This window comes from Puccinia triticina, chromosome 4A (genome assembly GCF_026914185.1).
Source record: "Puccinia triticina chromosome 4A, complete sequence".
Lineage (NCBI taxonomy): Eukaryota > Fungi > Basidiomycota > Pucciniomycetes > Pucciniales > Pucciniaceae > Puccinia > Puccinia triticina.
The window spans coordinates 93773-121516 of NC_070561.1; the positions used below are offsets into that span (position 1 = coordinate 93773).

The following is a 27744-nucleotide window of genomic DNA, read 5'->3' on the forward strand; positions in this document are numbered from 1 at the left end:
CTCAAGCCACGGCAACATCGTTTGCAGCGGCGTTATCGACAGTAATAAAAGAGACTTTGTCGATAGCTTTCCATTCAACAATCGCTGAGAAGAGCTGCTCAGCGATTAGCAATCCGGTGTGAGGTGGCGGAAGTTCCTTGAACGAGATGAGTTGCTTTTTCAGAGTCCAGTCGGACAAGAGGAAATGCGCTGAGATCACCATGTAGGGGGTTTGATTTGAAGTCGTCCAGAGGTCAGTTGTTAAGGCAATTTGATTCGCTTCGACGATCTCAAGGGCAATATCGGCTTTGGTTGAGTGATACATCTCCAAGATGTCTTTCTTGACGGTTATTCGACTATAGAGTTTGAACTGAGGTTGTAAGCTCGCCACAAATTCCCTGAACAGCTTACTCTCGACCGACTTGAACGAACGTTCGTCTGTAACGACCATCTTCGCAAGAAGATCGCGGGACTTCTGCTGAGAAAACACCCAATTGGCCGGTGTCGAATTCTTCAAGATTTGCAGCATAGTCTGCCTGCTTCGTGATTGATAAGAGGTGCATCGTTCGAGGTGTCGCCAAAGGTGTTTCGTTCCGCACGAGCTTTTGGCAGATAAAGTTTGCTGGCAGTACCGACATTGTCCTCTTTTCTCTTCACCTGTTTCAACATTCAAACAAAATAAAAATAAATAAACATTAGAATATTTTTGATTCAGAGAATAGAGAAAGTAACAACCAACCTTCCCCACTGGGTTTGAAGTGGTTCCATATCTTGCTCGTGGTTTTACGCGGTTTTTGGCCTTGAGACGAACTTTTTTCTCCGGTTTGGGAAGCTTCGTTTGCCAAGCGGGGAGCTTTTTCTTGGGATTCACGGGGCTGACTGGGGTCCAGGACTTGGATGTCGTCTTCGGCCTCACTTTCCGCAGGTGACTGGTGGTCTTGATCAATAGAGCCCTCGGTGTTGTTAGTTGCCCCGGTATCGTCTTCGGTTGAGGAGGGGACGTGCTTCTTGCGCTTGAGGGGGCGTACTTGTTGAGAGCGGGTCCTGGCCATGGTGAAGTCGTGGGTAACGGGCCGGTAGCTGAGAGCGGCAGCCTGAGTATATGTACATATATTCAGTGCTGACGGGCCACGGCCCCGCAAACTATGATTGGTGGCCCAGTGGGAGCGCCGGCCGCGCAATTGATGTAGTCTGGGAGCGCGGGGCCACGTGTTTTACATGGGTACCCGCCTGCTGCGCGGGTCTGTAGACGGGTCGGCGGGTCGACCCGACAGCCAAAATGGCTGCCCGAATCCGACCCAAAAATCTGGCGGGTCTGAGGCGGGTCGGGTCAAAAATGGGTTTTTGTGACAAAGGTCGACCCGAACCCGGCCCCAGACCCGACACGGGCCGGGTACCCGCCGGGTCGACCCGACCCACTTTCATTCATGGTACGAGAGCTAAGAACTGCGAGAGTACCTAGGTCCATGAGCGTGAAGGGGAAGCGGACTGTTCTGAGGCAGACCGGGGGACAGTCAAGAATGAAAGGCCCGAGCGTCTGCCGCAGACGAAGAGCAAGTGGAAAGCTATATGAAGTCAGCACGGTCGACTTCATACTTTGTCCCACACACCAGCTCTACCAGTCCCGCTTTCACCCTATCTGATTTATTCACGCAAAGGCGACAAATAAATCAACTTTTTATTTTACTTCTAAAGACTTCTTAAATTCTTTTAAAACTTCTTCAGTATTTAGAATGGTCAACCAACCAAACGTGACAAGAGCCGCAACCGCCGCAGCGAAGAAGTCGAAATCCTCTTTGAGTGGTCGAGACGCGACTGAAGTACATAGGTTGTTAGTACCGTTGCCGGTAGTCAGCGAGGAAGGTACAGCAGGTGAGTGGAGCGAAGTACCATCAGACCTTTCGAGTTTAACTCAGGATGATTGGGAACCAGAACCAAACAACTGTGAGATTTCTCCAGGAACAAGGAAACTGATTAGATGTTCGTTATTTATATGGCATCTTCAGATAAAGATACGGTTCTGGGAGACGTACCCGTTGAAATCCGTGAGGATCCTTTGGTGTTCGATGATGAGGAAGATAACACGAGTGGAAAGGACAAGCAAGATGCTGCTGAACCAGACTTCATAGAGTTCATGAAAGCCGTTCCAGGTTAGTATATGTATGATAAACTTCTATTCCACATTGAAGATGGGAATTGTCAATTTATACTGTTGTAGATGTTGGAAAGACTCCAATCGATCCAATATCAGTATTGTTGGAGCAAGCTTTGGCCGCCCAAGTATCGGGAAATACAGTTATGGCGAATGTTTTTCTAAAAGCTATTCGCGAATTGGATCCTAAGAAGCAACAGAACGTCGGTGTGGCATCAGTGGAACCAGAAGAAGAGGCGAACGATGGAGGTCTAGATTATGCTGAAGGCATTGGAGCCTCACACGATAACGTCGGTTATGCACCCTTCTTAGATGAGAATATCAAGAAGCTGCGTGGTCCACTTCCGCTTACCATTTTCAACAAAATTTGGCGAGGGAACGCGATTTCTTGGCATGTGGAGAAACGACCGAAGAATGAAGAGTCATCGGCAGTCACGAACTATAGGGTTTACCCGTTTGTGCCAGAATGGCACATGACTCATTCTCACTGGACGTTCAACCATAGAGATTTCATTCGAACTTTGATAAATGTGTATAACAATAAGAAGTTTGCTGATAAACTTTTAGAGCACAAGAAGAATGTGGATGAAATATCGGACACCAGATGCTTTATGATTGGTTTTTGATACGATATGATCATGCGTCAGATAACGTTTTCTAGCCGAGTTAACGTCAATGGAGTCCTCAAAATCCCTGATATTTCAAAAATTAAAGAAGATATTGTGGAGAGTTGCTACAATACTTGTCGAAATTTCGGCAAATTGAACTGGGATGAAAATTATTACGCACCGAACTATGGTCACTGCCATATCAATCCGATGACAGGAAATCCTCGTTTGAATTTGCAAGCCAATAATTTTCACAATATGCCAGCGTCAAACAATCATCCTATAACTCAAGGGAAGCAGTTGAATCCAAATAATCATTTGAACCAATTTGCAAAATCTCAGCAATCGACCAATGATAATCATTCGTCTCAGGAGTCGAAGAAGAGAGCTAGATCGGGTTATAAAGGGTCCCATTGGGTTGACGGTTATAATGAAAGGCGATCAAACTCGAATCCTCCGGCTAGCGGTTCAGGCTCAAACAATTCCAACAAGTAAGGATTTTTATCCTGAGTTTAAGATGATTTTATGTTGTCTCTCTTTTTACGACAATATTAAATACATACAAGATGTGTTGGCTCTTAACTTTTCATATTTTTATTTGTGTTTTTTATCACTTTTGTTTTATCTTTTCAAGGAAGATGTCCCGATTTCATTTATTTTCTTTCTGACGAACTTGTATTTTTATCAATTTTTGTCTTAAGATGTGTATCAGTTGCGGAGCAAAGGACTCTAAATTGGCCGGAGAAAGTCGAATGTGAAATGAATATTCCATTTTGGGAATACGCTTTGAAAGCAGCAAGTCTTGACGGAATTTATAGAGACGTGATTCTTGGTTTTAAAGAAGGTTTTCATCAAGGGATACCAATTCACGATTTGGGATCGATTCCCTGTTATGTTCCGGCAAATCATAAGTCGGCACATCTAGCTGCGGAAAAAATAGCTAAGTCTTTTGAAAAAGAAGTAAAAGCTAGGAGGATGTTCGGTCCATTTTCAAAAAAGTTTTTGAATACAAAATTCAAATTCTTTAGGTCATCCCCGCTAGGTGCCGTAGTGAACAATGATGGGTCAGTGAGACCGATAAATGATCTGTCATTTCCGCGAAACAATCCAGATATTCCTTCGGTAAACTCGTTTGTCGATTCAGATGATTTCCAAACGACGTGGGACGATTTCAAGACAGTGGCACAATTTTTCAAGCATCTGCAGAAACCGGTAGCTTTAGCGCTTTTCGATTGGGAAAAAGCATATCGGCAAATTCCGACGCATCCGTCACAGTGGCCTTTCTTGGTTGTACAAGATCTGGAAGAAAATTTATATTTGGATACATGTATCACATTTGGGGGCGTGGCGGGATGTGGATCTTTTGGACAACCGGCGGACGCATGGAAGGAAATAATGGAGGATAAATTTGACCTAGTGAAAGTTTTTCGGTGGGTTGACAACAACCTGTTTGTGAAAAGTGCAACGTCAAAAACGAAAATGGTCGATATTGTGGATTACTCGACCCGTCTAGGCGTCCAAACAAATCAAGACAAATGTTCCGAATTCTCAGAGGAACAGAAGTTTATTGGATTCATTTGGAACGGGACGGACAAAACGGTCCGACTACCAGAAGCAAAGTTACAAGAGCGGATCAAACAAGTTGCAGTATTGTTAATTGAAGTGCGAATATTTTCGTTTAACGATATCGAAATATTGGCGGGTCGTTTGAATCATGTGGCGTACATTTTGCCGCAACTTAAGGCATATTTGAATAGCTTGTACAAATGGATGGCCGGATGGCGACATAAGTTTGCGAAAAGGTCCGCGCCGAAGGAGGTTCTGGAAGACATGGAAATATGGTATAACAACCTCCTAACTTTTGAACGGACTAGATTAATACCCGTTAGACTACCGGTGAACATTGAATGGGTAGGCGATGCAAGTACTAGTTTTGGAATCGGAATCAAGATCGGACGACTATGGTCGCAATTGAAACTGTTCGATGAAATTAGTGCGGACAGGCGGAATATCGCCTGGTTGGAAACGGTTGCTATACGCCTTGGCCTCCTGATGTTGAAAAAAGAGAAGAGGATAAAGAAGGGTTCTAATCTCATCGTATGGACAGACAATAACACAACCCTGGCCGTGATTGAGAACAAGAAATCTGGGGATGTTGCAGTCAACAACGAGTGGAAGATTATACAGTCCATACTAATGATTGAACAGATTGATTTAACAGCTAAAAGGGTCAAATCAGAAGATAACACGGCAGATGCGTTGTCAAGGGGTATAAAGGGAACACATCGAGACATTAACCGGTGCTTGTTTGAGATTCCCGAAGATTTGGGAAAAATTTTGTACCACTTTATATAATGACCGGTGTGGTGATCCAGATCTGTTGCACGCAACAAAACTGCCAAAACCTCAACTCACAGCCTACAATACTAGCATATGATAGAATATTATTAGAGAAATAGATTCTAAATACAAACTTAACCCTAGTCACTCACTTCAACTACCCAGCTAGCTCTTTTAGTTTAGAAGTTAGTTACAATTATAGGTTTAGTACAGGCCATACCCAGGTGGAAATTCATATAAATCATAAAAGGCATGCATATATAGAAGAGTATAGTTAGATTTACTAGTTAGGCAGGCCTCCACTATTAGCTACAGATCACCTCACGCAACCTGCGCGTTGGAAACTGCATTGACTAGGCCTCCACTCAACAACTCAACAGATTTGCACGGACCTTACATCGATGCATGCGGTCAGAAAGCCTCCACTTTGGCAGTGCAACCAACCTAGGTGGACTTTGCCTTAAAAAGTACAAATCACACATGGTCATGCGGAACATCAGTTTAAGTTATGCACCCCTGGCAGAAGGCAGTGCAATCCGCAGGGTCACCACCAGCAGAAATGCCTCAAGTGCAGCCCTCACCAGCAAAAATAACTCAGAAAAGAATATATAAGGAGGCCCTCCTCCCACCATTTTTCCATCATCACCCAGGCACCCCAGCTCAGTGGTCACCAGTCATCATTTTGCCATCATCACGGAAGACACAGTCATCATACATTAACATAGAAATCCCATACCACACTCCATCATCATTTCCCTCTGCTGAAACCATTAAAAACCCAACAAAACATATTCTCACTTGATTATATTCTTTGCCCATCTTGCCATATAGAGGTTGTATACGCACCTTGTACTTGTTAAAACTGATCTAGGTCTGATAGAGACTACTACATACAAGTTTTCTCCATCATAAAGTCACGCCACAACAATAAATAAATTTGTTGTCAGAATTCTGTGTAGTATAATAGAGGGGCAGGTCTTTCAAACCACCCGTAACAGTAGTATTACTTAGCTGGAATATCATATTGTTATTTCCCCCTCAAAGGACTGCCAACCCATCCCAAAGGAGTTCTCACATCTGGTGTCCCAACAGTGGCCGTCAAATTTCAGAAAGATCAGCAACAGATTAACAAAACCGAAGCGGAAACAACTCACATCCTGGATCAGAATCAGGAAGATTCCCCTCCAGCACATTCAAGCGAGCAGCATTACGGCCAGTCTGCCATTGGCGACAGAAGGAACACAGCAAGCAAACAGAGAAGGATTTGGTTCAACGGCAGTCTTACAGAACAAGAAATCAAATCACTTGAGGAGGTCGTGGAGAAGATTGAACAGGATCAGAAGCAGAGTATCAACATGTCTAATCACGAAGAATCAACTATGGATAAGTCAAATATAATTCAAGAGCAAAGGGAGAAGATTTCGAGGATGGAAAATTCGGTAGCTGAGTTAAGAGATCTGGTACAGACTCTTCTTGGACAGGAAAGAGCCCCACGAAATGTACCTTTACCGGAGACCCCGGTACACAGACCGACAGCTTTGCGATTTGTAACTTCGACACCGTACACTAGGGGAACCCCAGAAGGGGACACTACCATTGGGGCAGGATTCAACTCTGTTTTGAATTCGGTTGCTCAGTCCCCAGCAATTGAGCAGTCCAGGCAAAGAGTTGATATCAGTCTCCCAAACGAGCAGAAAGGAGTGTTCCTGGACACCAAAAAGACCAACTTACAATTTGATGGTACCGAGGTTGAATTATTTATCAAGCGGGTAGAGAAGGTGGCCTTTCTACAAAAAGCAGGAGGGATAGATGTTGCAGTCCAGCTACCATTGATAATTCATAACCAAAAAATCAGCGAAACCATTGAACAGATGGAAGGACATGAGAGTGGTGACTGGGAACTCCTCAAGAAGGAAATGATTAGGAAATGGGGTCGGGCTACTCCATTAAGACGCTATAAGGAGGACGCAATACCAACACTGGTGCAGATGGCTCAAGCAAATGGCGGAATCAGTACCCGACAAGAGTATAAGAAATTTATTGGCACTTACGAAGAAATCATGGACTACTTTACAAGGATGGAATATAGAAACCTGAACTTGGAAAGTGGGGACCCCTTATGGAAGGCACTTTCCACAGAGCTGAAGAAGGAGGTTACTAAGGAGTTAGCCCACGCAAAGGAGCTGCATACAACAAAAGATGGGAGGAATATTGTTCCAAACCTAAAAACCCTTAAGCACTATGTGGAACTAGCACTGGTTATTGTGGATTTTGACGGCGACAATGAGGCATCGGTTCCCAAAGACAATGCAAGAAAGACGGTAAAAATACAGGAGCCCTCCTCCTCCAGAGAAGAACTTGAGGAGAAAATTACAAAGTTAACCATAGCATTGGAGAACCAGAAGCGGCAAGTTCCTCCACATTTCGGCAGACCATCATCACCAGGACTTCCCGAAGGGAGGGCAAGATTGGGTCCTTTAGAGTGTTTTTATTGTAAAGAAAAACACTTGGTAACTCAGTGTGAATACCTTCAGCAAGACCTGAAAGTTCGGAATGTATACAAACACCAAGGAACATACTACTATCCCAACAACCAGCCAATAATAATGGATAAAGACTCCTCAGTGAGGGATTTGGTCAGGCGGTGTGGTAGACGGAAAAGTGGAAAAATAAAAAGTTTTTTCTATACCACATAATTACTCATACTAGGCCTCAAGATACAACCAAATGGACCCCAGAAATGGATTCTACGGCCAATTTCACCCTTAGTAACCACTGGAAACACCCCTGGACCCCCGCTAGCATGGAAGTTACACCTCATGGACACCTATCACACGGCCAGCCCAGTAACCCAGCTGTCACCTGCCCCAACCCAAGTTTCACAGTAGTACACTTATACATATCACAGGATACAAACATACATCTCCCTGTCAGGCTACACTCATTACATATTAACTACATACACTCCTTTATATACATAGTATGACATCATTTACACTGTTTCTGCAGCCTCAGACTTTGTGTATACACTAATTCCCCCTGTATGACAGCTCATGCAGTCTACTGTCACCTCATGCATGCATTAGAATGTTCTGTTGTATATTCTGACACCATTCATGCGCCCCTGAGGGGTTATGACATCATTTGTATCTACTCCCACCAGCTAAAATCCCTCACCCTGTTGTCTAAATTAGCTGAAACCCTAACCCACAAGCCCCTTTGGGGCTCCCCTTTTGTCTATAAAAGGAGCTCTCTCCACCCCCAGTGGCCTGCTCCCCAGTTCCTCACCCAGAACTCACAAGTCACCCAACACTCATCCACACTCAAATCCTAAAACCCTTATAACAATAAATCAACCCTTATAACAACATTTCAACCCTTATAACAAAGTAATTGAAACACTTACACGTTGCCAGTCAAACAGATTTCATCTGGAACAGACCAGACCTATCACTTAATAAAACTTGCCAAGCTGAGCTTGGTGGGTCTTGTTGACTGATAACAGAAGGGCAGAGCTTGCAACTCCATCATACCCTTCACCATTCAGCAAAAGGGTTTCATTACCACTTTTGAGTCTTACAAGGGAGTCCCCAACGTGATCGGATAACCCTGTTTGATCAACCACGTGTAACGAACTTCAATTCAACCCAAAGTAATTGCCAAGGGATCACAATTGTGCTAGTGAAAAAGGATCAAGTCATCAACAACTCTAGTACGGACAGTGGCATATTCATTTATTCCGTTGGACAACTAGTCAACTTTTGAACCATCCCAGGAACCAATTTCAACTCAAACCAGAAGGACTTGTCAAAGGATCTGAACTTCTAGCGGCGAAAAGAATCAAATTTATCAACAAATCTAGAACAATCAACGGCATATTCAGTTATTCTGTTGGACGACTAGTCGACTATTAGGAACCATCTAAGGAACCAACTACGAACCTCTGAAAGGAACACATAACTACCAAACCTGAAAGGAGTGTTTCGAAGGAAGCAGCTAATTATATACTGGAAGACGGTGTGTAGTACCTAAGGATCTGGATAATTAGATACTGTTAGAAGAAAACTCTGGAGCCAACTCGAAGGAAACAGCCAATTATATACTGAAAGACGGTGTGTAGCACCTAAGGATTCAGATAATTAGGATACTGTTTGAAGAACCCTCCCAGCACGGTAAAGTTATTTATATCAATATTAAACCCCCCCCAATTTGCCCTGGTAAAGAGACCAGAGACCAGATATTATTGTTTCTTTTTCAGAGCACAGTAACAGTTACCAAGGATTGAATGTATAATGAAACTACGGAATCAACAAGAATCAACATGAATTTATTGTTTGGCGTACCAGATTTTGAAGATACAATTCTTCCAGAAACCACTTCAAGGAAAAGGCCTTTTACAGGAACTCCAGCTATGATTAGGAATATGGAAAATACAATATCAACTTGGCCAAGGAAAGACAAAGGGAAAGGACGAGAGAATAAATTCAGAGATCCTGCTGAAGAACACTTACGTGACTCAGATGAAACTCAACAAAACCAGAATATTCCACTCAGAGGCACTGTGTCACATCAACAACCATCTGCTTATGGAATCAACAAGAATGAAGCCATTCAAGAACCTACATATCAACACAAATTTCAACAAAGACAACATTCAGAACATCATCAATATCAACAAACAACATATTATCAACATCAACCAATACCTTATCAACAACCAAGTCTATCATACCAAGAATCCGATTATCCACCGGGAATCATTGATGACAATGAATTATTCTACAATGGAAATCGATTCTTTGAATTCCTACGGAGATACGAAAGGGCAGCAGATTGGTTTGGTTCAACAAAATTTCAAAGAGCTCTTCAGATTGGACGATTTATACGAACAGAGGAACTGAAGTGCCAAATTGAGGATACGGACGGTTACGAAGAATGCAACTGGGATACCCTGCGTAAGGAAATGATTGACACCTGGGGAGAATTTGATTCTTCAGTTTTGTACACCAAGAAGGATCTATTCAAGGTAGCAGAACAACAGGCCCAACAAGGAATCTTAAACTACCAGGCTTACAGAAGATATCTTGGAAAATTCAACACAATACTTGATTACATGATGGAATCCTACCAGGTTTGGAAGAAAGAAGAAGCCAGTGTTTTATTCTTAAGTGCCTTTTCAAGAGAAAGTCAGGAAAACATCAATCAAACCTTATTCAACAACGGCCAGCTTCAGAGAAGTAGGAAATATGAAGTTACCGAATGGAATCACCTGGTTGCCGCTGCAGAAATGGAAGTTATACAGATAGAGGAATACTTCTGGAGAAAAATCGAAACTCTGCAGCAAGAACTTGTGGAACTCCAAAAACAAGCAAAGGCACTAGACTTACCTCCGGATTACAACCAGCAACTCAAATTCACAGAAGAACCAAGTGAACATGAACCGGCCATGGAAATCACACAACCTGTTATGGATGTTTTGGAACCAATAACAGATAATTCAGAACCTATTACGGAAACAGAAACTTACTCTCAGGAATTGGTTTTTGAGCAAGCGGCCTCAACAATTCACCTACAGGATATGGTGGTAAACCAGAAAACAGTGTCAAACTTAATGGATACACCAATGGAGCTTAAACACTTTGTTATTGACATACCAGAATTTGTCTCCAATGATGTGGATATGGCAATCAGCATGGATCAGGAAGGAATTTTGGATCAATCTATTCAACAAAACCAAACTGTGGATCATCAGACACCTCAAATCAACAATCATGACTCACAAATTGAAGATTCTATCCTTACAGAAACAACAGTTCAGGAGTCTCAATTTTCTCACATCCCGGCTGTAGTTTTGATTGAAGATATCAACAAACCGGGAAGCAAGATTTTCAACAAGCACCTCTTTAAACCTCACTTGGATCAACAAGAAGAAATTTTCAACAAATTTAACCTTCAAGCCCCAGGACCCACAGATACAGACCCTGGAGAAAATGAAGGCAAGACTATCAGTATATGCAACCCAAGTATTAGTACTACTACAGATCTCAGCCCAACAGACTCACAAATTCCAATCGGTCCAAATCCAATCTGTACACCCTCTGAAGACATGTTTATCTTGCTGCCTGCACCGGTTCCACCAGATATTAACTCAACAAAAACAAATTCAAGTAGCAAACACAATGAATACCATTCAGAACCTAAACAAGAATTGAAAGGATCAATCAATGATCTATATCATCTTGAATCACAAAGGAATCAATTTATTTACTTATTTTACTCACTCAGGAAGCTCCTTGTTCAACCATCACTGAAGATTCCGCCTGACCTCTTTGGACTACTTCAGACACACTTCAACCGCCCAAGGCTCCTTGTTGGAATCGGTTAAACAATTACCATTTTTCTATTTTCTGAATCATCAAAACAGATATCAGCTCTAAATTCTGAAACTATTGGGGCTTAAATCTTTCAAGTTGGGGGAGGAACTCACATTCTTTCAAAAATTCACTCTTTTATCACCATCCTCCCACCATCAATCTCACAATACACAATTCAGAATATCTCAAAAGTCTATGGAAACCTCCAACTAAATCTACCTCCTCAGCAAGAGTTTAAACTGCTTATCAACACTTGTTTTTAAAAAAACCACACTCTTTTTTACTTTTCTTTCTTTCTTACAAATAACTCACTTTCTTTGAGGTTGAGGACAACCTTCTCAGTTGGGGGAGGGGGCTTTCAACTTCATTCTGGGATTCAGAATTTTCAAATTTCATGATAAAAAGGATCAGTAGAAACCGCTGGATCAATGCTATACTGGATCAACATTATTGGTTACACAGCTATTGTTACACATATTTAGTCTTGGGAACGAAGGATGGCAGCTCCAGATACAAACAGCTTTGCTTGTGTTAGGACAATCGGGAACGATTGGTCGGACGTGAACTCAATATGGACTTCAAAAACCCAATCATCATTTCTACGCTTCTTGGCGCAAGCGACAAAGCTCACAGAAGGACAACTCACCTTGTTCCGGGTTGATTGGGCTCAAACTGGAGGGCGGGCTTTGCAACAGTTTGATTAGCTTTATATCGCGCCACTCGCTAGTCAACGATAGTAACGTTTGGGCAATAGGGGGAAGGAGGACTTATCAGTTCTACACCCGAAAGCGATCATCAAGGACAAACGAGATCGACAACGATCTTTGCAATGGTTTGGGGATAACAAGCTATGCACAACAGTATCGTTTGGACGATATGGTAGTAGAACAACTAGTTAAAATGAGGACCCGATGTGGTACGGGTGAGGATGGAGATGACGAGGCGAGGCAGACCTTTTATACCCTCGCAAAACCCTCGGTAGACTCACCGGGGGGGAGGCACTCGAATCCGAACTACTGAGGCGATGACGTCGATGGAGGAGGGCTCAGCCCATGTCCAATACACACAGCTGCAGGGCTTAAAGGACCTTCGATCGACCTTGTTTGATCAGCGGCAGCAATGCGCATTAGAAGTCGTTGGAAGATCTAGAAGAACAAGACAAAGAGACGGTCGTCAGTCTCTCCGTCTTAGCACCGGTCAAAAGAAAGGAACATGTATGTACATACACTGTTGAGGGTATGGGCTATCGAGTCCAGCGAGCGAATCTGTCCGCAGCGGTGGTACGAGGAGCGCTGTCGAAGTAGAATAGGGCTGTCAGCTGTCAAATCTGGTATACACAGATGGGTTCTGTTTCTTTTTTGTCTTCTTTGGAACCAAGAAGAAGCGGGCTCCAAATCAAAGAACCGCTAGCAGAACAGAAAAGAGAAAAACCCACTCCATATGACGAAAGTGGTCCGAGGTCAAGAGAACCAACTTGAGGAAACCAAGCCAGCGGCGCCGGTGACGTATGTAGTCAAAGAGGTCGGAAGATCGGCGAAGTCAAAGGGTTGGGTGCTGGCCAAGGACGAAAGGTAGAGGATACATCAATACCCCCCCTATGGGGTAAGGTCAATATACATACACATACCCCGTGGCGGGGTAGGGAGTAAACACTCGAGACCGAACGAGAGCTTGACGGGCGGGTACGATCATCACTGTGTACCCGGGCCCCAAGCCCGACCAACCAATCATCGGAGACGGGTCGAGTCCCCAATCACTACTCAACACCCGAGGCCCGCGGCTTCAATAGCGCGCACCCTAAGGCGCTAGAGCAACAGCTGCGGCCGCCACCACAGCACAAGCAGCACTACTGCGCAACTGCGCAACTGCGGACTGCGCGCAGCACTTTAACTCCCAGAACCAACAAAAAGTTTTTGTCAAGAAAAACCCTAAAATTAACAAAAATCAAATTTTTGGCCAATTTTCACCCTGCGCAGCCTCTCAAGCCACGTGGCCCAGAAGACGTCAAAATGGCCAATTCTCCAAGGATCCTGCAAATCATCACGTAAATTCACCATGTCACAGGTTCAAAAGTTGACAGAAAGCACTTTTCACGTCAAAATTGTCTGGGGACAGACAATAAGTTGGGGGAGGATGTGGTAGACGGAAAAGTGGAAAAATAAAAAGTTTTTTCTATACCACATAATTACTCATACTAGGCCTCAAGATACAACCAAATGGATTCTACGGCCAATTTCACCCTTATTAACCACTGGAAGCACCCCTGGACCCCCGCTGTGGTAGACGGAAAAGTGGAAAAATAAAAAGTTTTTTCTATGCCACATAATTACTCATACTAGGCCTCAAGATACCATCAAATGGACCCCAGAAATGGATTCTACGGCCAATTTCACCCCTAGCCATCACTGGAAGCACCCCTGGACCCCCTCTAGTGTGGAAGTTACACCTCATGGACACATATCACACGGCCAGCCCCAGTAACCCAGCTGTCATCTGCCCCAACCCGAGTTTCACAGTAGTACACTTATACATATCACAGGATACAAACATACATCTCCCTGTCAGGCTACACTCATTACATATTAACTACATACACTCCTTTATATACATAGTATGACATCATCTACACTGTTTCTGCAGCCTCAGACTTTGTGTATACACTAATTCCCCCTGTATGACAGCTCATGCAGTCTACTGTCACCTCATGCATGCATTAGAATGTTCTGTTGTATATTCTGACACCATTCATGCGCCCCTGAGGGGTTATGACATCATTTGTATCTACTCCCACCAGCTAAAATCCCTCACCCTGTTGTCTAAATTAGCTGAAACCCTAACCCACAAGCCCCTTTGGGGCTCCCCTTTTGTCTATAAAAGGAGCTCTCTCCACCCCCAGTGGCCTGCTCCCCAGTTCCTCACCCAGAACTCACAAGTCACCCAACACTCATCCACACTCAAATCCTAAAACCCTTATAACAATAAATCAACCCTTATAACAACATTTCAACCCTTATAACAAAGTAATTGAAACACTTACACGTTGCCAGTCAAACAGATTTCATCTGGAACAGACCAGACCTATCACTTAATAAAACTTGCCAAGCTGAGCTTGGTGGGTCTTGTTGACTGATAACAGAAGGGCAGAGCTTGCAACTCCATCATACCCTTCACCATTCAGCAAAAGGGTTTCATTACCACTTTTTGAGTCTTACAGCGGTTCGAGGAAGAACAGAAGAAACCTTCTTCAGAGACAGGTAAGGGAGAGAAGGCGGCAACCTCAGCAATAGCGGAAGTCGAAGAATGGGGATCATGGTTTCCACCACAGTTTAATGTGGGGGAGGACAATCTGGAGAATAATTTAGGATTTGGCCTCCGGAAGTCACAGCGACTACAGGAAAAAAATGGGACTTCTGGAAGCCAGCCTGTTGAAAACAAGGATGCAGAGAGGGAAAGTCAACCCAAAGCCAAAGCGCAAGAAGCTCAAAAAGAACCCAGTAGGCGGAAAAGCTTTCCTGGATCGTGGATGGAGGAAAACGAGGATGAGAGTGTCATTGTCCCTGTCAGGTCTAAACCAGTCACAGAACCATTGGCAAAGACCAAGAATCTCCGGCCAGAAAACCCAAGAGAGCAACCAGAACTACAAATGGACAGGTCAATCCGAAACAAATTCTTTCGTCAGACGTACACGCTTACACTGGAGGAGATTTTGAAGATTGCCCCTCACTTTCTCAAAACGCTTGGTGAAGGTCAAGCGGACCCAGCAGAGAAGGGGGTAAACAACGTCAAATTTAATGGTTCCACAAGTTTGGAAATGGAAGAGGATGATAAAGACTCAAGGCTCATGTATGCTTGTCCCGTCGGCATGGTGGACATGTCCATTAACAACCGGAAAATCAGAACTTTAGTTGATACTGGTGCAGAGATGAATATTATTCCTGACCATCTTGCAGACCAGCTAGGCCTTTTAACTACAGAAGTATTTATGCGATTACGAGGAATAGGAGGGCATTTTACACCAATCATTGGAATCACGGAAAATATACCTGTAACCGTATTTCCAGGATATGTGCACTTGGCAAACTTCTTTGTTGTCAAAGGTTTGGTGCATACCATGTTAGGAAGGCCTTTTCTAGCGGATCATAACATCAGACTGGAGCTCTCCAACCAGAAGGGAGAAATCTTAAGCTTTATGGACTCAGAACAACGAAGACTTTGCATCCCTATATGTTTACCAAATGCTCCCGGATGGCACAAGGAGCCACCCAAGTTAAGACAAGTTTGTGCGTTACAAGTGACAAACTGGGAGGCGGAGGAACCGAAAAATGAGGAGGAATCTATGCAAAGTCGAATGGAGCATTATCAGTCATTGCTTCCCTTTGAAATGATGGATGGGGATAGGTGGAACATAACATTACCAGAACCAGTGGATTGGGAATTGGAGCTTGGAGCAGCACAGCTGGATGACAACCCTTGGAACACTTATCATCAGATTAACTCAGTAGAGTGGGGAACAAATCTGGACCCAGAAGAGGACGCTTGGGGCTGCTATATAGCAGAAACACGAATAAAGCCACGATTCAAGGAAGTTTTCACGTGGTACGGGCAGCAAAGGGTTTTTAAAAGACTACCCGCCTGGTTGAAGGAATTGCCCGGAGGCGGGTTAGATCCTTTAGATTTTCTGCAAATTTTGACATCAAAAGGCGGAGCACAATACTTGAAGGTTGGTCCCTGGAGATCAAGATACAGGCCGGTCAGCTTGGCTATCCGGTACAAGCTGTATGGTGGAGGCATGAAGAAGTGGTATAAAAAACATGTGTTAAAGAATCCTCAATACCAAGTTAACGCCTTGTATGGCAGGGCGCGGGTCTTCATCTGAAAAATGCACCCAAATTCACCCAAGTATTTTCTTTGCTTATCATCTCTTTCAACTATTTCAGGATTACTATACCAGAATTTTTTTTTGTGGCTCTCAAAGGTATTGAGACAGCACTTGTATACTAATGTCACTCTACATTAAGAAGGGATACAGCAATTTCATTTTATTTATTTTTTGTCTGAGGTTCAGTTTCTATATAGGTAATCAATAACCAGAGAGAGGAAAGAATATACCAGTACAATGGTAGCAGGAGCCACTGTTGCTGACAGGGTTTTTTTTAGGCTAACACTAACATTTATAAGTAGAAAGCTGATAGTTGTTTTTGTTTCCACAAGATTTCTAGCCAGACGGGGAACAGGGGTTTTTTTTCTTAATTATCAACACCATGTCTAAAGAAGTAAAAGAAAAGGTAAAACCAAAGTCAGCATTCCATTTAAAAAAAAAAAAAAAAAAAAAAAAAAAAAAACGAACTCAAACGCTTGGTATACATAATACCAATCATTGGCAGCGTTCAGAATGAACTCAACAGAGTTGAGTTCATTATAGACGGTATGGCCTTGAGCAGTACGAGTTAGAAGATTTTTGAGGCGGATAGTTAGGTCACGGAAAGATGCCTCAAACATTTGGCGAGGTAACATGGGGGGTCTCGCCGGGGGGAAGGTGGGAAGCTGATGTCGCGGAAATAAACGAAAAGGGTTGTAACGTAGGCGGGGATCTACTAGCGTCTCTACAGTGAATTCTGCATAATTATAACGCGGGAACCCGCGGGGAGACCCCGGATAAGTTTGATAAGGTTGGACATCCGGGGAGGAGTCGCGCGTCTCGTTGAGGGGAGGAACTGATGTCAAATTAAAGAAGGGATACAGCAGATTATAGATAAGCAACGCATGCGTATCAGGGGATAGTCTAAGATAGGAAACCTACCCGGGATGTCAGATTGTTCGGAAGCGCCGCTATCAGATTCGTCGGCATCCTGGTCACTAGAGTTTATCATGTCCGAGTCAAGATTTTCGAAGTGATTGTTAATCACGGCATGGGCGGCCAGGACATCAAGGTCTGAGTATGGAAATGCAAAAATCAACAACTAACACAACAGGTACTAAAATAAGATCATAACAAACCTTGATCATCATCATCAGAACCAATATCTTCGTCACTAGCCTCGTCGGACGAGGCCATAAATATGTTATGGTAAGAATATGGATCGTCATCATCAGATACTGGGGATGGAGTGTCCGCGACATGAGGAGCGTCAAGAGAGACGGTCGACGCGGAGTCATCAAATGAGATGATATATTGTTCAGGATAGTCAGCCATCTTATGAAGCGATAGTAGGATGGAGAAAGAAGGACTAGCGGACCAGGGTTTGCCTTTTTATGTCCAGCTGGACAGCAAGGAGTGGCAACAGCTAGTCGGGTTGGGCACACTGGTAGCGGAAGTCGGAGGCGCAGTTTCACAGGAGGATGGATTGAATCAACACGCGGTGGAGCCGACCGTTCGGGCCCAGAAGGCGTAACGGTACAGGACCAAGCAAATTCGAGAAAGCAAACGGTTCAAATGAGGTAGAAGGACAAGTGGAGGGGCCGTTAACCGTTCGTGCCATGTTGTATGGTGGTTCAGAATCAAGACATTAGCATGTAGCTCCGCCGAGTAGCAGCAGAATCAGGAGGAACTCACCGAGGACCTGGAGAAGTCGCATGATTTTTGAGGCCGTTAATTCATATGAAATGCGAGAATACAATCGACATTAGCTAAACCGATCGGAGCCTGAGAAAGAACAAAGGAAAGTAACATTAGTAACATGAGAAACGAGGCGAGCACAGCGTCAACACCTACCAAAAACAGCAACGGAAAGCTGGAAGCAATGCAAGTACTAGAGAGCCTCGGCTTCGCAGTTTCGGCCGGCGGAGAGAGGGCACAGCGGCAGAGAGAGATTGGGCGGGCTTGTGGAGCTTGGAACGGGCTTACGCCGACGGGCCAACGCAGCTCGCTTGACACCTCATCTCTGTGAAAGCTGCACACAAGAGGATCCGGGCGTGCGGCGCAGGTTAAGTCACAACTTTTGATTGAAAGCAGAAAAGAAAAAAAAAAAAAAAAAAAAAGAAAAGAAAAGAAAAGAAAAGAAAAGAAAAGAAAAGAAAAGAAACCATGGGGTTAGGATTTTTTATGGTCCTGTATGACCAAAAACTGCAAACCAGACTTTCAGCTGAATCAAAACTATAGTTACAAAAACTTTCATCAAAAATTGATATACCATACACACCATGGCAGAATTATCAGCGCACGCTGCCAAATATAAAACAATAGACAAGAAAATTAGGCCAGTCAATCAGCCTATGCCCCAAGATATCAACCCCCCATTACAGAGACCTCCGCTTTCAAGGGATCCTTACAAGACACCGCTGACACCACACCCACCAGAATTTGCCCCTACGGCACGAATCACAGAAGAGAGATTGGAAGTGGTAAACTTCGGCCCAGCTAAATGGCTTATGGAAGAGGAAATTAAATTATTAAAACATGTTATTGTTATACGAGAAAAATCAATAGCTTTTTGCAAGGAAGAACGCGGGATTCTGAAACATAGCTATGGGCAGCCATATCAAATACCAGTGGTAACACATGAACCCTGGCAGAAAAAGCCCATCCCAATACCTAAACCTATCCTACCAGAGTTTGTAAATCTAGTCAGGAAAAGAATTGCGACAGGCCTTTACGAACAGTCAACATCAAGTTACTCAAGTCCAGTCTTTTGTGTTACAAAGTCCAATGGAAAACTCCGGATTGTACACGACCTTCAGCCATTGAATAAGGTGACTATTAAGGACGCAGGATTACCTCCAAAAATTGAGGAATTTGTTGAATCCTTTTCTGGGAGAGCGTGTTATGGACTGGGGGATATCATGGGAGGATATGATGAAAGAGAACTCGCACCAGTGTCAAGACCTCTTACTACTTTTGAAAAAGTACTAGGGAGGCTCCAGTTGACACGATTACCCCAAGGCGCTACTAATTCAGTTGCTGTTTACCAAGCTCAAATGACATGGATATTACAAGAAGAGATACCGGAGAATGTGGGTATATTTATTGACGATGGAGGGATCAAGGGGCCACGATCCACGTACAATAATGAAACAATTGCGGAGAATCCAGGAATTAGGAAGTTTGTATGGGAATACGCAGTCACTTTGGAAAGGGTCTTGTTTCGTATTGAGGAAGCTGGTCTTACAATTTCTGGAGAAAAATTTGCTTGCTGTGTACCCGCTTTAGATATAGTTGGTCATGTGGTGTCACATGATGGCCGACTGGTGGCGAAGAAGAAGGTTAACAAAATCCAAAGTTGCCCAAGGCCGGTAAATAAGAAGGACGTCCGAAGCTTTCTGGGAATATGTTTTTACGTTAGGATGTTCATCCAAAATTTTTCTGCGCTGGCGGCACCACTGAGGAGGTTGACACGACTGGATGTAGAATATGAATGGACAAAAGAATGTGAAGAAACCTTCCAACGTTTAAAAGAAATAATTGGAGAAGAGATAGTATTGCACAAACTAAACTATGAGAAGGATGCGGGAAAAATTACTCTGGCGGTAGACTCAAGCTACATTGCAGCCGGGGCAGTGCTTATGCAAAAAGACAAAGACAGCAAAGATCGACCTGTGTTATACGAATCAGTGGGATTTTCGAGGACAGAATCAGGATATGCTCAATCAAAACTGGAATTATGTGGAGTAACCAAAATCCTAAAGAAACTTCAAACAACATTATGGGGGCAACATTTTGAGTTACAAGTGGACGCAAAAGCATTAATAGAAATGATCAACACACCAAGCTTGCCCTGCGCACCAATGACGAGATGGGTAGCGTTCATTCAACTCTTTTCTTTTGATTTAGTCCACAAGCCGGGAAAAACTTTCACAATGCCTGACAGTCTGTCAAGACACCCATTGGATGATGAAGAGGAAGGGAAAGATTTTGACGAGGATGAAGAATGGGTTAAACCACACCCAGGACTGGGTGTTAAGCCTCTAAATGTGTCATTTATAAAAGTTGCAGATGTAGACAACAGTCAGTGCGGTATCTGGAAGAAGATAGCTTTATATCTGCAGGACTTGCGACGACCCCCAAACTGTTCAGACCAGGAGTTTCAGAAAATTAAGCGGCGGTCACATAACTACTTTCTTGAAGAGAATCAATTAAAGAAAAGAGCATTACCGCATGCACAAGTTGTGATATCAAATCCTAAAAATCAACAACGGGTGATGAGAGCATTACACGAGGAACTTGGTCATAGAGGGATTGCGGAAACATATAAACGGTTAAATTACGATTTTGGTGGGAAGGAATGAAGAAGATGATACAAAATTGGGTTCAATCGTGTGAGCCATGTCAAAAGAGAAGCAAAAATCTTCCTAAGGAAATTGGTCAACCAACATCCACATCAACCTTGTTTGAGCGGGTCAGCATGGATGCAGTACATGTTAAAGCAGGAAAATGGAAATATATCATAATCGCTAGGGATGACTTTTCGGGATGGGCAGAGACTACAGGATTGACTAATCTAAAATCAAAAACTATAGCCGATTGGTTTGTCTCAGAATGGATTTGTCGGTATGGAGTTCCAAAAGAGGTGACTGTAGATGGAGGCGCTGAATTTAAAAAGGAACTTCAAAGCGCAATGAAGAAAGTAGGAACAAAACTAAGAACAGTAACACCCTATTACCCGGAGGCTCAAGGAATGATTGAACGGGGGCACAAAGAGATTAAAGATGCACTCATTAAATTATGCGGGGAAAATGGAAGCAAGTGGAAAGAGTATTTGCCCCTGGTCACCTTGGCGGATCAAATATCAACAAAAAGGACGACCGGCTTCACGCCATTTGAACTCCAGTTTGGACAGCCAGCGGTCTTGCCTATTGATATAGAACTAAGGAGTTACTTAACGGTAGAATGGGACAAAGTCAGAACAACTAGTGATTTGTTAGCAGCAAGAGCGGAACAACTGGCACAAAGAGAAGAGAACATTAGTGAAGCAACGGAAAGGTTGTACCAAGCTAGGAAGCAATCTGTGAAGTACTGGGACCGGAGATTGGCTCATCGCATGAGAGCACCTTTGAAGCCAGGAGATTTGGTGTTAGTTTATAACAAATCATTGGAAAATCAATGGGGCCTACTTTTCAAGAACAGGTGGAATGGTCCATATAGGGTAATACACCAAATTAACAATGGTCCATACGAGCTTGAAGAACTGGATGGAACCAGGCTAAGTCGCCGGTACGCTGCCAACCATATCAAGCGTTATTATGTCCGGGCAGCACCTATTACAGAAGAAGACGAGGAAGAGGATGAAGTAGATGAGGAGGGTACAAACAAAGATACAGGTAGTAGTTCTAATACTAGCAATAGTGAGGAATATGGAGAAGATTTTGGCGAACAAAGCGAGTTCAGGACTGGATAGGAAATTTTAGAAAATGGATGAAGAAGGGAGAAATTACGGTTTAGGCAGGTTATCCTAGCTCGATTTTCTGGACTAAGTGTATTATCAAATGGAAGGAGGTGGAAACATAGGGAAGAATTTAAATGGGTGTAATATTGGACGACATCACCCTTTCTTTAGTAGAGAAAATAGAAGTATAGTTAGGCCTTAAAAGGAGTACGATGTGACGGAAGGAAAGATTTAGTTAGAAATACATAAGAGTACGGGAAGCCAGTTGGGGGGAAGTTAATCAAGAGGGTTTAACTTATCAACTGGGGGACGTATGTTATACTTTCGTCGGAAATCATCAACCACATCCCTTTTCTTTGGGCCAACGACAGGAGTACAGAGTATACTCGGAGGGCGGTAGGATCCTTTGATTTGGGAGTGGCAGGGGGAGTAGGTTTACATAGGACATACATATACTAGATTTTGAGATAGAGAAAGGATGTATAGTGGGAAGATACAATACCGATTTGGAGTTGACTCAATGCAACACAAGTAGCCAATCGGAAAAACACAAGGAACAGGAAAGAAGGCACGGAAACTTGTACAAAATTGTCGAGGACTTACGAAAACATCAGTGGACTAGAAATTTCTTAGTGGGAAGGACTCGACAGTTTTGTTGCTTGCTTAGGAATGCTGTGGACAGCATTAATTTGGGGGGGGATGTGGTGATCCAGATCTGTTGCGCGCAACAAAACTGCCAAAACCTCAACTCACAGCCTACAATACTAGCATATGATAGAATATTATTAGAGAAATAGATTCTAAATACAAACTTAACCCTAGTCACTCACTTCAACTACCCAGCTAGCTCTTTTAGTTTAGAAGTTAGTTACAATTATAGGTTTAGTACAGGCCATACCCAGGTGGAAATTCATATAAATCATAAAAGGCATGCATATATAGAAGAGTATAGTTAGATTTACTAGTTAGGCAGGCCTCCACTATTAGCTACAGATCACCTCACGCAACCTGCGCGTTGGAAACTGCATTGACTAGGCCTCCACTCAACAACTCAACAGATTTGCACGGACCTTACATCGATGCATGCGGTCAGAAAGCCTCCACTTTGGCAGTGCAACCAACCTAGGTGGACTTTGCCTTAAAAAGTACAAATCACACATGGTCATGCGGAACATCAGTTTAAGTTATGCACCCCTGGCAGAAGGCAGTGCAATCCACAGGGTCACCACCAGCAGAAATGCCTCAAGTGCAGCCCTCACCAGCAAAAATAACTCAGAAAAGAATATATAAGGAGGCCCTCCTCCCACCATTTTTCCATCATCACCCAGGCACCCCAGCTCAGTGGTCACCAGTCATCATTTTGCCATCATCACGGAAGACACAGTCATCATACATTAACATAGAAATCCCATACCACACTCCATCATCATTTCCCTCTGCTGAAACCATTAAAAACCCAACAAAACATATTCTCACTTGATTATATTCTTTGCCCATCTTGCCATATAGAGGTTGTATACGCACCTTGTACTTGTTAAAACTGATCTAGGTCTGATAGAGACTACTACATACAAGTTTTCTCCATCATAAAGTCACGCCACAACAATAAATAAATTTGTTGTCAGAATTCTGTGTAGTATAATAGAGGGGCAGGTCTTTCAAACCACCCGTAACAGTAGTATTACTTAGCTGGAATATCATATTGTTATTTCCCCCTCAAAGGACTGCCAACCCATCCCAAAGGAGTTCTCACACCGGCTTAGAGGTACTCACCTGAATCTCTTGTAGTACTGAAAACTCGTCAATTTTCCCTGATAACCTTTCCAATTGAATCAACAACTTTCGGACCAGATATAACCGTTTTCCCCGTCATTATCCTCTTCTTGCTTCTATTTCCCGTGTCCGTCTAGATATTAGTTATGAATGACCCCAAATGGGAATCAAAATTGAGCGCTTTCTTACGAAACGGTAACGTTCACGTAGCCTTACGTACCATAGATAAACACATCTTGTCGAACTGGGCGATGTCGACGCTAATCGGTTACAACTGTGCTGTGAAAAAGTTCTTGGTTTTTAAAAGTCAGACAACTTCCGCTGATTTCACCCTACCGATATCTTCAGACGACGCGGAAGAATTCTGTTTTTGGGCTGGCCGGAGTCGGTATACAAACAACACAAAGAAGATTAACTGGACCTCGGTCAAGAACTACATCTACGGATTGAAGGCGTGGCACGCCTTTCACAAGAAGAGGTTCCCTACAGTTTCCGATACGCGGATAGAATACATTTTGAAGGCTTCTGCAAAGGTTGATGCGACCATGCCCCCAAGGCAGAAGAAACCGGCGATGATGCTGAAGCATATGGTATGGTTATGCAACGTATTGGCCTCCGGGACAAAAAAGGATGTGGCGATTAGGGATTTGGTCATAGTCGCGTTCTGGGGGATGGCTCGAATCGGAGAAATCACTTATCACAATCAGATAGGACCCATCAGGATGGAACACTCCGTTCTCACATCGGATGTACGGCAGATGCAGACTGCTGTCGGCCGCAACATGTACATTACTGTTCAAAACGCGAAGACCGCCGCACCAGGAAGACCTCAAAAATTGGTCCTTCACAGCCTGACAAACATGCTTTGCCCCGTCGAGGCGATACAACGACGACTCATAGAGGCACAGGGCTCGGTCACTTCTCTGTTTGGTTACTACGAAGGGGGGATCCGGCACCACCTCACGAGGTCCGCCACCATACGCAGGATACAGGATGTACTGCGCAAGGGCGGTTTCAATGGGTTATTAGGTCACTCTTTTTGGGTCGGGGGGGCATCGTTACGCAACGCCTTGGGGGTCTCGAAAGATGACATCTGCGATTTGGGGCGTTGGAAATCTTCCTGTTATAAGCTTTATATCCGTGTGTACACCGAGGCCGAGTTGGCCGACACGAAGAGGATCATCGCTCATTTAAATGCTATATGGAGGCCTAGTTGAGGGGGGCCTTAAGGATCGGTACTTTGTTGTGCTTGCTTTTGTGTGCAAAATTATAAATGGAGGTTTAGGGTTTCGCGCCAAGGGCTCAGGCTCGATTTAAAAATTTTACCTGAGTTTTAGGTTTTGCCTTGCTTACCCACCTCATTTATGCTCACAAACAATACAATCTGCCGATACTCTTATAGCCTGATTGAGTTTACAAACTACAAACTCAATTCCTCCCTAGACTCGGGTGGACTGAGAAAACCGCAAGTTTTCCTATACACCCTAGAGGAAATGGTGTGTTTTAAGTGTACTGAGTACAGTCATGAAGAACCATACACAATTCCTTGACACGAGTACTAGAAGTTTTAGTACCGCGCGCAGAATGGATTGATGGTACGAGAGCTAGGAACTGCGAGAGTGCCTAGGTCCATGAGCGCGAAGGGGAAGCGGACTGTTCTGAGGCAGACCGGGGGACAGTCAAGAATGAAAGGCCCGAGCATCTGCCGCAGACGAAGAGCAAGTGGAAAGCTATATGAAGTCAGCACGGTCGACTTCATACTTTGTCCCACACACCAGCTCTACCAGTCCCGCTTTCACCCTATCTGATTTATTCACGCAAAGGCGACAAATAAATCAACTTTTTTTTTTAAAACCCATCCCGCCCACCCTTCTTGTAGTATTAACGAGCAAGGGGGGGGGTCCCGTAAATTCGGTTTTTTCCTTCAGCGGAGCATAAAGGATAACGTTGAGGTGGTTTTGCCTTGCTTACCCACCTCATTTATGCTCACAAACAATACAATCTGCCGATACTCTTCTAGCCTGATTGAGTTTACAAACTACAAACTCAATTCCTCCCTAGACTCGGGTGGACTGAGAAAACCGCAAGTTTTCCTATACACCCTAGAGGAAATGGTGTGTTTTAAGTGTACTGAGTACAGTCATGAAGAACCATACACAATTCCTTGACACGAGTACTAGAAGTTTTAGTACCGCGCGCAGAATGGATCCCTAGATATGGGCAATGGCTGGGATGATGAGCAGTGACCTGATAACTTCTCTCAAAGCTGCCAAAAGTACACCGTATGGCCTTCGGTGAGGCCCGGTTGTAGAAAAGCAGTCCAAATGGGGCCATACATAGTTTGAGGAGGATGTTTGATGAGGTGTGATGAGATGTAGGCAGACTGAGTTCGAGGGTTGGGACTGAGGAACTCACATAAGCTACCTCGAAGCCCTCGACGAGGTCCATATTCCCACCTTCTTCATTCCTCCAGACTCAACAGCGACTCGAACGGACACAACCAGTAAGTCAAACCCAACCATATGCTTCTTAGTATGTACGCGAACTGACTGCCAACCTGTGCACATACATCCCAACAGATCTCATACGAGAAGCAAGGAAAACAAGATGACACCGGTACTGGACTATTACGAGTCAGCGCCAGCGTGGTTGAAATCCGCGATAGCACTCACCATCGTTTACCTCTCCTACCGGATTTGGTCAAGAATCCTGAGAACTCGCAGGGAGGTACAGGCTGCTAGGTAGGAGTCATCCATCTGCATAAGACACCCACCGAAACATCTTCTCATGCACTACCTCATTTTACCCCAGCTGGATACTCAGTCAACGTAGGAGGGCTGGCATCCCAGATTCGGATAAGAGACCATTCAAAATCGCCAAGGCCGCGGTCGAAGCAACTAGGACGCATTCAACCACAACCCAAACACCATCCACCTCACCCTTACCAGCACCACCACCACAGCAAACCACTTTACAAGTAAAATCGAAGCAACTCACGTCACCCTCGGACCCACTAGGTCAGTGAAGAATTGTCCATAAAAAAAAAAAGAAAACAAGTTTACACGCACTAACAACAACCAATTCGTACTTTAATCACCGCTTGACCAAACAGATTGTCCTCCTGAGAAACTCCACCCACGCCTGACAACACACTCCAAACCATCAAGCCATACCTTCGATCATTCAAACCAAACCCATCAAACAACTACGCGGACTCATGAACCCAACAAGCAAGATCGACACACACCTGCACCCTCATCACTCAAACCAGATCATGCGGCCAGGAAAACCAAGTCGAACAAGCCTTTGGTAAGCCTGTCTCCTTTTAATCAAATTAGTCCCCCAGATGAGTATACGCAACTTGGGGGCTGACGTGGCTTTTTTTTTATTATCTATTTCGATGCTTAAGATCGACAAGTCCAATCAGAAGCGTGTGGCACCCATCTCGAGCGATGGATCTGACTCTGAGCACTCAGAAACCGAGCCAGAGCGGTCGGCCTCGAGGAATCGAAAGAAGAAGGCAAGGACTCAACACGATCGACCCAACCCAGCTACCGCCTCACTGCACCTGAACCGGGAGTTGGCTAGTATTGAATCTTCTACTGCTACTACTACCAACGATCAATCCAATGGAACAAATCCTAACGGCTTCAAGGATGTTCAACGTAAGAAGCGGATTCTATCAGACTGCGTCAGCGAAGTGGATGCAGATCAAGCGATGAGAATCAAGAAGGGTCGGTCGGAAAAACTGTCAGATCTCAATCGGATTCGGGATCCCCGGCGCACCCCAGAAGTTGAAGATCTGATGCGAGTGGACAAAGATGAAGAAGAGCAGGTCGAAGAAAAAGAAGACGAAGACGAAGCAGAAGGAGGGAATGCCGAAAAACAATCGGATCAAGAGTTGTACATCATTGCTGATGATGGCCGAAGAAAGAAACTCGTCAAGATTCGTCTAGGATCGCCAGAGGTCTGTTGGTTAATACCTATTCAAGCTATCCATATTCTTACTGAAATTTAGCAAACCTTTTCTTTTCCTTCTTATCCTGTTGTTTTTAGTCAGCCGACTCGCAAGAAGAGGTGTGTCTTTTTTTAAATTGTTTATCCCTCTGGTTATAAGATTTAACTGACGATTGACAAACATCAGAATAACGTTGAACAACGATGGGTGACTCATAAAGAGTTTCGAAGACTGAAAGAGG

At 44.0% G+C, this 27744-nt stretch overlaps 1 protein-coding gene across 1 annotated transcript; it reads left to right on the top strand.

Annotated features, from left to right (window-relative positions):
- Positions 1–1712: 1712 nt before the first annotated feature.
- Positions 1713–27714, top strand: PtA15_4A6 (uncharacterized protein; the record flags this gene model as incomplete). Its single annotated transcript, XM_053168610.1, has 11 exons — positions 1713–1851; positions 1986–2129; positions 2198–2334; positions 26019–26048; positions 26125–26272; positions 26524–26562; positions 26658–26854; positions 26955–27279; positions 27445–27520; positions 27602–27622; positions 27690–27714. The coding sequence occupies 11 exons, from the start codon at positions 1713–1715 to the stop codon at positions 27712–27714; spliced, it is 1281 nt and encodes a 426-aa protein (XP_053019113.1).
- Positions 27715–27744: the final 30 nt, after the last annotated feature.